The sequence below is a fragment of the Phacochoerus africanus genome, chromosome 5 (genome assembly GCF_016906955.1).
Source record: "Phacochoerus africanus isolate WHEZ1 chromosome 5, ROS_Pafr_v1, whole genome shotgun sequence".
NCBI classification, from domain to species: Eukaryota; Metazoa; Chordata; class Mammalia; order Artiodactyla; family Suidae; genus Phacochoerus; species Phacochoerus africanus.
In genome coordinates, this window is record NC_062548.1 from 108,307,579 (window position 1) to 108,320,994 (window position 13,416).

The window sequence follows — 13,416 nt, forward strand, 5'->3', positions numbered from 1 at the left end:
CCGCATTTTCTCTTTCCTACAACATCCTGCACAGAGCGGTGGGAAGGAGGGAAGAAAAGAGACCCCCAGGCCAGGCTTGCTGCCACCCCTCTCACCAGTTCCACATCCTTCCTGGTATCAGAGTCGGAGTTAGGGCCCCTCTTAGCTGCTCCTGAGATGCCCAGCACTTCCTACCCCAGGGCTAACCAGCTTAAAGGAACTGTTCTGGCTAGAATGAATTGTCCCAGTTTTTACCTCTACCTTCAGACCATGGCCTCTGTGAAAGCAGGACCCACATCTTTCTTACTTTGAAAAATAATTATTAGCCTAGCAAGTAGCATTACCAAACCCCATACTTAACGCTACATGCTTTACGTGCACTAACTTTTTGCTCCTGCAAGTGTGGTCCTGGGACCAGCAGCATCATCGGCAACATCTGGGTGTCGACCTGAGGTACAGAATCTCAAGCTCCAATCTCACCTACCGCATGAGAATCTGCAGATGATTTGTATGCACGTTAACATTTCAAAAGCACGGTTTTATCTCATTCAATCCTTGCAACAAACATAGGTGGCCCCTATTGCAATTAACAGCTAGGGAAACTGAGGCCTAGAGAAGGTGACTAAAGTACAGGACAAAGACCAGAGCCACAATAGCTGCTTAGTAAATACTCGCAGGCAGAAGGATGGCAGGGAAACAGGCAGGGCTGGAAAGAATAGAGGAAAGGCCTGGTTAAATGTCTCACCTCTGGTTTTGTCTGGTTTGCACCAAGGGCCAGGATAGGTGAGACTGGGGTCCTGACACAAGTGGGCTGCAGCAATACAAGCTGTTTCCTCAGCCCAAGCCAGGCTAAACCCTGTGCTGACCACCAGTGTGGACACTTCAGGAGTAGGAGCAAAATCTTCTTCCAGAATATTAATGTGAAGGAAAACATAACAGTGCTGGTTTTAAGCGTGAGTTTAGATGCTCCCCCTTCCCCAAATGAAATTTAGCCTCCGGATAAATGGTTACATTGACAATTCCTACAACTTAAAGCAAAAAACTTCAGTTCTCCCTCTTTACTTTTACCAAGATAAACACATTTTGTAGAAATTATGTAGAACCAAGTATAACAAATGGGTACCTAGAGGAAAGGTAACAAGCAGCTTTAAAGGTCTTTAAATAAGTTGTTTAACTCAATGCATTTATGGTGCTGGGGTAGGAGGGGAGGGGACTTAAACTCAGTAATAATTCACTCCCTTTTATGAGCCCAAGCTCCCTAACTACTACGATCAATTACTCAGGTGGATGAGGATTAAACAGAACAAGAGAAGGCACCCACATCAAGTTGTTTTACTTATACTGATTAGCAGCCTTGTTAAGTGTTTACCACATGCTAGTCACTCTTCTAAGTGCTTCAAGGGGATTCATTCTGAGTCCTTGTACCAACCCTATTATTAACCCCACTAAACAGAGGAGAAAACTGAAATGCACAGAAGCAGAGTGCAGATCTGACCCCAGAAACCAAGTTTCCAACCATTTCAACCACTGACACTTTTGGGTCCAGGTATGAGTACTTCACAAAGGGAATTAACTGGGGCTGGGGTAGGAAGGTAAAGAATTGAACCCTCTTCGGTTAGGAACTGCAGAAGAAAAAAAGATCTTGAATTTTTTTTCTCATGCAAGCCCCAAATGAACACTTACCAGCATTTACCTTGAGGGCATTCCTTTTCTTTTTTATTTTTTTTTTTCTTTTTGGCCATGCATGTGGAAGTTCCCAGGCCAGGGATCAAACCTGAGTCATAGCAGTGACCCAAATCACAGCAGTGACAATGCCCGATCCTTAACCCACTACCCTACCAGGGAACTCCCCCTGAAGGCATTCTTTTATCCTTCATTCATTTTTTGGCTGTGGGGCATACAGGGATCAGATTCGAGCTGAAGTCTCGACCTAAGCCACACCTACGGCACTGCCCAATCCTTAACCCACTGTGGCAGTTCAGGGATGGAACCTGCCTCCCAATGCTCCCAAGACACCACCAATCCCATTGTGCTACAGCGGGAACTCCTTGAGGGCATTCTTAAGCTTAAGCATTTTCAACCACTCCTCTGTCCCTAAGACTGCTGAGGTCTCGTCCAAACACAGAGGTGTTCCCTGACGTGATCAGGCAAACTGGCCAAGGCAAGTAGCAGAGAGTGGGTGAAATCAGGAGCTGCTGATAAAGGGACACCTCTCAGTGCACTGCCCACACTCATCTCTTGAGCAGAACAAGCTCAAACAAAGAGAAAATCACTTCCCAAAGGAAACTTGCCATTCTGAACCACAGCTGGTAGAGCATTAAGAATGCAGCCTCATTCTTAGATGTTGGGAAACACTCTGATATGCATCGCACGAACACTAAGGATGGGTATGATCCCTTCCCCCCACCAAAAGGGAGCTCTTACTCAGACTTTTAAACCTAGCTGGAATTTGAATTCTCCTTAGCTCTGCCACCAGAGCCTAAAAAGATCATCTAAGATCCTATGATTCCTAGAACAAATTTTAACCACATTATCCCACTTGCTAACTAATCATACATAGACCTGAGAAATCACTTCTACTTGGCTTGAACTTACAGTATTGTGTAGACTTCTGAAGGTCTTGCTGCCTCATTCTTGATGTTGATTAAAAGACTGTTTGGAGTAGGGCACAGGTCTGGGAGGTCTCCAGGCCTCCCAGCTCCTCCTCTGCCCCAGCAGAAGGCCTTGTCCAGAGAAGATGATCAATAAATGAGTGATTGATTTTTATGCAGAGACAAGTCAGAGCTTTAAAAATTCAGCTTTGGAGAATTCGACCTCTGAGAAGGAAAGCTTTAGGCTTTCAGCTTGTTATTCATGCAGGCTTGGCTAGTCTGCTGTTTCTTCCTCAAGTAATTAACTGGGGTGTCTCCAAAACCCTGGTACTGCATGTGCCATGTGGAACATGGTGTTACAGGAGCCTGCTTCACCAAAAGCATTTCTCTTAAACTCATTTCGCCATCTCCTATTCAAAGGCATTTACACGCTCAAGCAGCACTGCCGTCTCTCATGTCAGTGCCATAGCCTGAAAGATGTTAAACACACCCACATTTTTCAGGAATTTCACAATTAATGTCTGGAATGTGTTTTGGATTATTCTTCAAAGGATGACATAGTTGCCCTAAGATGAATTCAATATTTTTCTCTTCTCCCATTTGTCATTCTTTAGTCCTCCCACTCCATTATCTTTTTAGGCTCATCTCTTTTATCTATTTCCCCCAACCTCACAATTCCTGTTCCTTGCATCTTCAAATTGTTCCCTTGTTCATGCAGATCATCAAATTTTTGTTGTTGTTGTTGTTGTTGTTTTATGTTTTTTTTTTTGTTGTTGTTGTTTTTAGGGCCACTCCTGCAGCATATGGAAGTTCCCAGGCTAGGGGTCCAATTGGAGCTACAGCTGCTGGCCTACACCACAGCCACAGCAACTTGGGATCCGAGCCACATCTGCTACCTACACCACAGCTCATGGCAACACCGGATCCTTAACCCACTGAGCGAGGCCAGGGATCAAACCCGCATCCCCATGGATCCTGAAGTTGGGTTTGTTAACTGCTGAGCCATGAAAGGAACACCCAGATTATCACATTTTAATCAAGCCACAACCACAGAAATCTGCACCGTATCACTAATACCTCCTACCACCGGCTGTAAAGCCCAAAGTCTAAGGATTATTCAGATGGTTTTCTTCATAAGTTAGTAATAAATACTATTATTTATGGCAATAAATTAACCTGTATGCTCACCACCATACTGCCAACATATTGCTTGTAGAATCTCTGGTCACTGCTGAATATGTGTTAATGGCAGCAAAATTTCTAGCCTTGCTATTTTCGCCCTTCTGGTGCTATACAATTTATCTGCCCTTTTCAAGTGTTTTATGTGACTGGACTCCTCAATGACAGTGAGGATTCTGTAAACTTGATAGTCAAAGTAAAGGTCATGAAGTCTCATCATTTGTATATATGCAGTGAATAGTCTCTCCATGTTTTGTCAATATTTACTTTGGGGAAGAACTAATTATTTCCTTGTTTACTTACTTTGGTTCCTCTTCCCATGCTGTTTTAACGTGATTTTATAGGCCCTCTGCTTGCTTCTGTCTCTGGCATCTAAGAGCTCATTCCACCTAAAGCCTTTTGAGATGGAAAATGAAACACCTTCCTCGGAAAAAAAGCCCTCGCACAAATGAACCTATCTTCAAAACGGACTCAAGAGACATGGAGAACAGACGTGTGGTTGTCAAGGGGGAAGGGGTAGGAGTGGGATGGACTGGGAGTTTGGGCTTAGTAGACGCAAACTGTTACATTTAGGGGTTTTTTTTTGGGGGGGGGCTTTTTTTTTTATAAGGGCTGCACCTGAGGCACATGGAAGTTCCCAGGCCAGAAATCAAATCGGAGCTACAGCTCACAGCAATGGAGGATCCTGAACCCACTGAGCCAGGCCAGGGATCAAATCCGAATCCTCATGGACACCAGTCAGATTCGTTTCCACTGCACCACAGTGGGGCAGTTTGAATTCCAGCAAACTATTACATTTAGAATGGATAGGCAATGAGGTCCTACTGTATAGCTTAGGGAGCCATATTCAAACTCCTGGGACAGACCATGATGGAAGATAATATATAAAAAAGAATATATATATATGTGTATATATATAGCTGAGTCACTTTGCTGTACAGCAGAAATGAGCACAACATTGTCAACTATATTTTAATAAAAAAGATTTTTTTAAAGGATCCCTGGGATTTTTAATTTTTCTAACGCCAGTACAAGAGTATTAATCCATCTGCTTTTATTTAATTAGTAAAAATGGAAATGCATGGCTCTTAACTCCAAGTCCTGTCTTGCATCGAGCTAAGGGGCATCTGCGGCTGTGCACAACCAAACGGTGTGGCGCATTCCCTGGCCTCCTAGACCTGCTCTCTGGGGTCTCACCTCAGATCCTCCACAAATCTTCCAAGGAATCATTCTCTCCACTGACCGTCCTCTGGTGATCAGAAGAGAAACAACAACCTTCTAAGGCCGACAGTTTCAGAAAACAACATTCTGTTCTTTGCTGTTAAGCATCTACCACATGCCCTTGGTTCTACTTACTGCCCTATGAAAAGCGGGTGAGAGGAAAAGTTAAAACACCTGGGGGAAATCAAAGGCGGATTGGGTTTTGAAAGGGAGAATTTTCAGATGGCAGTGGTGAAAACACAGACGGTTCAATTCTGTAAACATGAAGCATCGCCAGAGGGGAAAAAAATAAAAGCTGGTGCTTATCTGGCTCTAATTCAACAAAGTTCTCAGAGCAAAACACTCACTAGTGTCCACTAGGTTCCAAATCACTCTGTGCTCATGAACTGTCAAACTCAAGCCATAATGACTGAGTTTACCTAGAGAGGGCTGGTCATGCTCCCCAACCCCACCCCCCTCATCCCTTACTGTACTATTCCACAGAGGACAGAAAAGAGGTCCTCAGCCCTTGTCTCCAAATACAATCCTGCCTAATCAAAAAAGTCTTCCTAGAAAATCCCACTTCAGCAGGTTTTTCAAAACTCTGATTTCCCCAAGAGGTCTCCCATCCAGTCTCCTTCAGAAGTTCAGAATCCAAACTTATTTCTCTGACTTCTAGGTGGTTTACCTAGAGGCAGGCGGCCTAGCCAAAGAGCAGCCCCTTAGGAGGCTGCCACGGGCAACAGGAAGACTCATCATTGGACACAGGGAAGGGAAACTGTATCCTCCTGGAGGCCTGAAAGCACTCGGTAGACAGAGCAGAGAAAATTCAATCAGCTAGCTAGCTCAATTTTAAATGCATGTAGGCAAAAATAATTTTTTAAGGAATTAAATCAGGATTCACTTAATAACAATCTAAATGATGCCGAAAATAATTCCAAGTGTGTCACATGATTCACTAAGATCCAACTTCTCACAGCATTTAACCTTTCAAAAAATATTTTTTCTTCAGTGGTCTTTCTACAGAGAAGCCTGTTCATCCATGTATTAAATGCACATTCATTGAGAGCCTACTAGGAGCCAGTAGTGTGCCTTAAAAACCTAAGGCAGGGAGCCATAATTTGGAAGGGGTCCATTTCAGTCCTTGATTTATCTAACTCACTTTGTGAACTGCAGTTAAAAACATAATTTTCTCACAAAGCCAGTACAGGTGATACAAATAAAAATTACTGCAAGTTGGCAAACAACAATGTAATTTGTATTAAATTATGTCATTGAAGAGGTAGATTAGTCATGATAATATTTCTATACTACGCAATACGTTTTCTCAGGGTAGTCAAGTAAGAAGTTTTCAAAGGAGTTTTCATTAACAGATACAACCAGTAGGGGTCATTTTCCTGCAAAAATTGCAGCAAAAGAGATTTCGACATGAATAACATCAATTCCTGTTCCTCTTATGATAATCACATGTGAATATCTGAATAAAAATGGAAACTGAGGGAAATACTGGTCACTGAGAAATTTCTTGCCACATAACAAAAATGAGCGAAGTCAGTACCTTCTAGGTAATTACTGCTATGGAATGACTCCTATAATTCTTAAAAAGAAGGAAGAAGGCTACTCACTTATCCTTTGTTTTCCACAAATCTTGTGGTAAAGTGAAATGCTTTAAGTTGTAGATACCCTACTGAAACATCTGTCTAAAACCAACCATTTTATCATTCCAGGTAACACTGCCCTTCTTACTCTGAGTTCCTGGATTTAGAATGCAACTTAACTGCTGCTTTTAGAGTTCTAAAAAACAAAATAAAATAAAAAGTGTGCCTGAGTACACAACTTTGGTAGTTGAAAACAGGCCGGATAGCCTGGAAGTGTTGCTAAAGAACACTAAATGAGATATGGCAATAAATACTTGCAAGCATTTTCAAGGCTAATACCAAGCACATGGGGTGTTACCCAGAAGAAATGAAGCTATGAGGGATCGCATCATTTCAGAGGAATGAAAGGCTCACCAACAAACTGCCAAAATAACTCCATATTATGACACCGGGATGATGTTGCCAAAACACTTGATTACCGTGAATGTTCCCTGAGCTCCACATTTCCTTCACCAGAAATCTATCACAAAGAAACAAAACAAAGGTTAGAGTCTTTAGAACCTTCCCAAATCCTTCTCAGAGCATAGCAGTTTCCACCACATTTAACCTTGTTTCAGGTTGCTTGTTCTTTTTAGATTTATGGGAGGCTGGCTTAAGTAAATTATACACTCCAAGTGGCAGGGTTCAAAGATGCATCTTTTGGTCCAACTCATTCAGAATTCCCAAAGCCAAACATAAAATTGTCTCAGAAGTTAATCTCCTGGCCATTCTTCTTTTTGAGACAAATGAAAACATGCTACAAAATGGGACAATACCAGGTGAGAGGTTTTTGTAACCTGAGGCAAACAAACTCCTCTAACCCAGTGTCCTAAGGGTGCAGCAGAGCACTTCCCTCTGAGAGTTCCCTTCACTCATTACTGCCCACTAGCTTCCAAACCAGAAAGGCCTTCTCAATTTTCCAGAACTGTCCCAAGTTTTAAAACTGCAAGTATCAATGAATATGAAATATGTAAAGAAAACCACAGGATGAGACCCATTTATCCTTAAGACTACCACTTCCTTTCTCAGTATCTCAGCATAATAAATAAACACATACACAGAAGGATGCTTCAGAATAAATCCCTCTCTGGTCTCATGCATGCTGGCTCTAAGTATTAAGGAAGGGGCAGGGCAGAGGGCGCCTGTCCCTCCTCCTCTCAGTTCCTCCAGATGCAGCTCTCCGCTCCAACACCCGGATACCTCCAAACAGCATCAACGTCAACGTCAGCCCAAGGAGGGATCTCACTTTTAACTGGTGCTCCTTGAGTCCTCCCAGTAACCAAATAAAAAGAACTCAGTGCTTCTCTTAAGACCCCTAAATCGGACCAGGCCCCCCGAGACTGGTGGCCAGGGCTTAAGTTTTACACCCCCAACAGTGCTTCTCCCACGGAGGAAGGCTCCACGAATCTAATCACTCTCCCTCCATCAGACACCGCGGTGCACAATACTTAGTGGAAAAACCAGCAGAACAATCCTCGCCATTAAACACACAAATAGAAGGAACTGGCAACACGATTAGAAACACGTGGATATCTGATCTTAAAAAGCAGCCTCTAATAGAAACAACTTTTCACCCCTAGGTCCAAGCCCCCCGCTCTCCGCCCCTTCATTCAGGAGAGAAAGCCTTTGACCATTTTCAATAGGCAAATAAATGAGTAACCACCGTATGTAACTTCCCTTGGGCTGACATATTCCGGAGCTGAAATTGATTTATATGCGCAGGAGGAGGAAGGGGGTGACGGAAAAGAGCAAGGAAAAAATAATAAAAGAGTCACACAGGGAGTGTGAGCTGGAGACACGTCTCCGCCAGCAGAAAATGGACTTTTGCGGACGCGGTGAAGCACTTGGTTCCACACTGCGCTAGTGCGGGGAGGGCGGCAGGGGCTGGACTCCCCGAGGGGCTCACGACAGCCTCTGCAGTGCCCCCTGCCCGTGGCGCCCCCACGTCGAGGAGCACAGCCGGGACACCCCACCCAGCCGCAGCCCGATAGGCCACACGTGTGAGCTTCTGTACGCGGCCGGGGGCGACTCCCCTCTCTCCAGCCTCCACCCACGAAAACCAACCTCGCCCGCGGCCTGCCAGGCATCAGGGAGAACAGCGAGCGGGAACCCAGGGACGCGGGGCTCTCTGCCGGGGGCGGGGGCTACCCCTCCTCCCGCGGAGCCCTCTCTCCTCGGGAAAGTCTCAGCCAAACTTTGTTCCGCGCAGCCAGCGCAGAGGGGGCGGCGCGGGCCAGGTGGGAGGGGGCCCGCGGCGGGCGGCCGTACCTTCGCAGACGCCCACTTCGTACTCGGTGATGGAGTCGCCATTGAGCGGGGGGCGGATGACACAGCGCAGCCCCCGGTCGCAGGCTCCGTGGAGCCCGTAGGCGCCGCCGCAGCTCTCGTTCCTCTGGCGGGCGCACATGTAGCAACAGCCGCAGACGCCCTGCACGATGCTCCCGGGGCAGCTCCTGGGCTCTTCGCACTTGGACTCGTCGCAGGGCAGGCAGACCAGCGCCCGGGTGCCAGAGCGCGCCAGCAGCAGCAAGAGCCCCAGCAGCGAGCCGGCCAGCCCCCTGCCCCCCGCCACCAAGTACATCCTCCTGCGCCGCCGCCTCCTCCTCGCAGTCGGGCCGGGAGCGGGGCGGGCGCCCTCCCCTGTGCGGGGCACACGCGCCGCCGCCGCCGCACCCGCAGCCCGCGGTCCTCGCCGCCCCCCTCGGGGCCCCCGGGGCGCGCCTCCCCTGGCGGGGCGAGGCCCCCGCCCCCTCTGCGGGCCGCGCCGACCCCGAGCCCACTAGCGTTGGCGCCAGCGGGGGCCTCCCCTCTTCCTCCTCCTCCCGGGAGGGAGGGGGAAAAAAGAAAAAAAGTTTCCTCCCGGCAGCTCCGGTTCAACCCAAACTTCTGGCGGCGGCGGCAGCGGCTGCGCCCGGCTCCAGCTCCGGCTGGCGGCGCCTCCTCCCTCTCCTCCTCCGCGTCGGCCGGCCCCGCGGCAGTGGCGGTTGCGGTGGCGGCGCAGCCTCCGGGCCGGTCCCCGCCTCCCGAGCAGCCGAGTGGGCGCGGTGGCGCAGCAGAAGGTCCGCGGCGTCCGCTCCGCGCGCCTGGTTCGCCTCACTCCTGCGCCGCTCCTCCGGGCGCTTGTTTATGGCTCGAGCCTCTGCCGCTCCGGCTGCGCCCTCCCCCATCCTACCTCATCCCCCAGCCCGCTCCGCGCGCCGCTCATTGGCTGCCCCCCCACCCCTCCCGGCCCGGCCGGCTCCCTCCCCCTCCTCCGCCCTCCCTACCCGGCCGCCGGGCCCTTCCTCCCTCGCACGCCTCCCCCCCCCGCCCCACGCTCCTCCTGTGCCTCCGGAGCCCGGCGCACCGAGCCGGCCCTGCAGCGGGGTCTTCGCGCGCCTCGCCCGTTCTGGCGTCGCCCGCTCGCTGCGGCTCGGGGAGCGAGGCGCATCCGGCGAGCTACCAGAGTCGCGGCGTCCCGAGCGCCCGCCGGCCCCAGGTCCACCGTGGCTGGCCTGGGAGTCCTGAGGGCGAGACGGCTGCACCTCCGGTGCCGGCTTTGAGTTCCGAGAATGGCTGGGGACCCCGGAGCTCGGGGCGGGGTGGGGGAGAATTTGCTGCAGCCCTTGGCTGGAGTACCCGCCGGATCGAACCCCGGGAAAGGGAAGCAAATGCATGGAACCTCCGCAAAACTGGACGAGAATCCATCTTCCACTGGAGCTGGGAATAGACTTTGTAAAAGATCTTATGTAATGGAGTCTCGGGAAGCTCGAGACGCCTCCAGCGAAGCTGCTGGTGAATTAATTAAGTGCTTTAAATCGTCTAGGTAAATATTCCGGGGCGGGGGGACGACTGTTGGGGGCCTCTGTAGCTTGAGTTGCATTTTAACTGCCTACATCTTGTCTGTTTCGTCGCTCTGCCGTCTGTGCCGAGGTGCTACATTATCGGAGGGGGCGAGTGGAAAGTGGAGGTGAATTTTTCTCCCTTGAGTAAGGCTGAACACTGGATTACGACAAGTCTTGACATGATTGGACCTGCGTATTTTATGCATCATTAATGTCATCTCACATTGCCCCTTTCCCAAGCTCGTGGACAGATGTGGTGGGTTTTCAATTTTTCATTTATTGTGAACCTACTAATAAAGAAGATCTGGGGTAAATATTCTTTGTGTTAAACCAGGTAAAGAAACAGCTGAAGTCATGCATCCTTGTTTATGTAGCTGTCAGAAAAGGTTCTCAAAATGATTGGCTCTGTCATGGCCCACCATTACAGGATGTGTTACATGGTCAATAAAATTAGTGAATTAATAAAAAGTGATTTGGATCAGTGTGAAAAATAAAACCAGATCTTGTGGCAGGTGTGAGATGGGAATGGCCAGCTGACCTTTTGATCCAAGATGGTCTGGTTTCAGGAAGGTGGCTCTGCCAAATGGATCTGAAAATCGTGACTAATGAACCCAAAGTTAATAGCAGGGCAGTGTAAGGAGAAAGGAAACAAAGGTGCCTTTGAAATCCTCTGTTTGCGGAACAAATTTATACTTATTATAAATATTTTGGTTTAACCACTCTAATCCTGAACGGAAAAACCAAAGTTACCAGTGGAATATTCCCCAGTCACTGGCATCAGAAAACTAAACAACATTTCTACAGTCATATTTCTTTGTCTTGTAGAGGGGAAGAGGCTCATTAATTATAGCTGATTATCAGAGGGTGATGGAGAAAACGATCAACAGTGGAAAGGGGGATTGAGTGGTCCCATTTTCTGGAGGCATTTTGCTTTTTGGGGCCACTCCTGTGGCTTATGGATGTTCCCAGGCCAGGGGTCTAATTGGCGCTACAGCTGCTGGCCCACACCACAGCCATAGCAACTGGGGATCCCAGCCACATCTGCAACCTATACCACAGCTTAAGGCAATGCCAGATCCCTGGTCCACTGAGTGAGGCCAGGGATCAAACCTGCATCCTCATGGATACTAGTCATATTTGTTTCCGTTGTGCCACAATGGGCACTCATTCTGGAAGCATTTAAGGAGCCGTTGAGGCGACTAGTTTCTAGGGATGTTGCAGACACTATACTTGCGGTTGTGTAGGAAGTAAGGTTAGACGATGTCCAAGGGACCTCATACCCTAAGGTTCTATAATTATAAGTATTAAGTAGTAAAATCATTTAAAATATGCTAGATATTCTATTAGCAAAATTCAAGAAAAATAAAACACATAACATCGTTACACATAATTGTTTCTTGCACCCCAACAAGGCACCAGCACTTCCCTGTGGGGTCTGCCAACAAACTGTCATCATTGAGCTGTGTTAAAAGGCCCTTTCCACTCTTGCAGAGGAGGTTATCTATATTTCTGTTCAAATGCAAGTATAAAGACATTATTAAAATGTAGCAGATAACACTGTAGGATTCAGGGGGAAAAGCCAAGGTCAGGTGCTAGAAAAAAATACAGATGTGAAAAAGCCACTGTAGGTTGAAAGAGTAATAATCATTGCCAAGATCTTGCTTTTTTGTTTATTTTTAAAGGCAATATATTAAAGATTAGGAAAAACTAAAGATTGAACATAATCAAGGGTCAATGCGGAGAATCCATGTTCCTGGGATGCCAGAGGTAGAACCTCCTAGAAGGTAGATAGACACAAGGTGATAAAGTCTGACTTCTCATGGGAATTCATGTCAAATTTAGACCTAGGTTGAGTGTAACACCTGAGAAAATTCAAGCTACATGTGATTCTTTGCCATAGAATTAACTGAGAAACAAAAGAAAAAACAAGAATAGTTCCTTGAAGCCTATAACTAGTGGCAAATAAGAAACCTCCAAGGGCCTGGCAGCTTATCTGAAAACAGTGTGTGAAGTAGGAGGTTACTTATGAAAGAGTTGTTTACTCTCTCTGCTCCAGGATGTGCCATAAGGTGGCCAGAAGCCAAGGCCATGAGATTGGGGTTCAAACACAGAAGGATTTCCTCATCTTCAGTCATAGGCTAAAGATACAAAAAAGAGGTTGGGTGGACCCCACATGGTGAGAACTAGGGGTTAAGGGAGAAGGGGGACTGAGAGCAATTACATAGACCCTGAAAGCCACGTCCAAGTGTAAAACTTAGTGTCATACATGGAATATGATTTAATGCCTCCTCTTCTGAGAAGTGTCACCAGCTTATTCCCTTAGCCATTCTATGGCATTTGGTAAGTACCTCTGCTTATAGCATTTATGTTATGTTATTTATGTTATATTTATGTTATATTACAAATGTTATGTATATATATATAAAATATATAAATAAATATGTTGTATTATAAACCTTTTTTTAAACAGCTCAGATTGATCCCATTAGATTGTCTGCTCATTGGAGGGGCCAGGACTTATAAAAATGCATGCATGGGAGTTCCCTTGTGGCACAGTGGAAACGAATCCAATTAGTTTCCGTGAGGATGAGGGTTTGATCCTTAGCCTTGCTCAGTGGGTCAGGGATCCAGTGTTGCTGTGAGCTGTGGATCCTGAGTTGCTGTAGCTCCAATTTGACTCCTAGCCTGGGAACTTCCATATGCAGGGGTATGGCCTAAAAATCAAAATAAAAAAACAACAAAAAGAATGCATGCATGGAGGAGTGAGTTGACAAAAGGAAGAATGGAAGATTACACACAAAAAGATTGAAAATTCCTGTTTTAGTAAGTGCCTCCAGAAAAAAAACACTAGAAAGGGCTGGTTGGGGCAGGAGGAAGTCTTCCAAACTGGGAAAAAACAAAAACAAAACCTGACAGGTCTGAAAGGAAAAGAAATCAGAATATCCAGCTGGTGGAGCTCTGGAAGAAGAGACAGTCTGCCCTCTATTGGCCATGGGGCCCTTGGAT

At 47.1% G+C, this 13,416-nt stretch overlaps 1 protein-coding gene across 3 annotated transcripts in view; it reads right to left on the minus strand.

The window, feature by feature from the left end:
• CRIM1 (cysteine rich transmembrane BMP regulator 1) overlaps positions 1 to 9,715 on the minus strand; it is a 202,513-nt gene extending 192,798 nt beyond the window's left edge. The window contains exon 1 of one of the 3 annotated variants that reach the window (XM_047782289.1): positions 8,855 to 9,715. In XM_047782289.1, the coding sequence (XP_047638245.1) occupies positions 8,855 to 9,167 (313 nt within the window). In that variant the 5' untranslated portion in view covers positions 9,168 to 9,715. The remainder of the gene's footprint in view (positions 1 to 8,854) is intronic. The other 2 variants (XM_047782291.1, XM_047782290.1) reach the window with 2 other exon arrangements.
• Between the last annotated feature and the right edge of the window lie 3,701 nt (positions 9,716 to 13,416).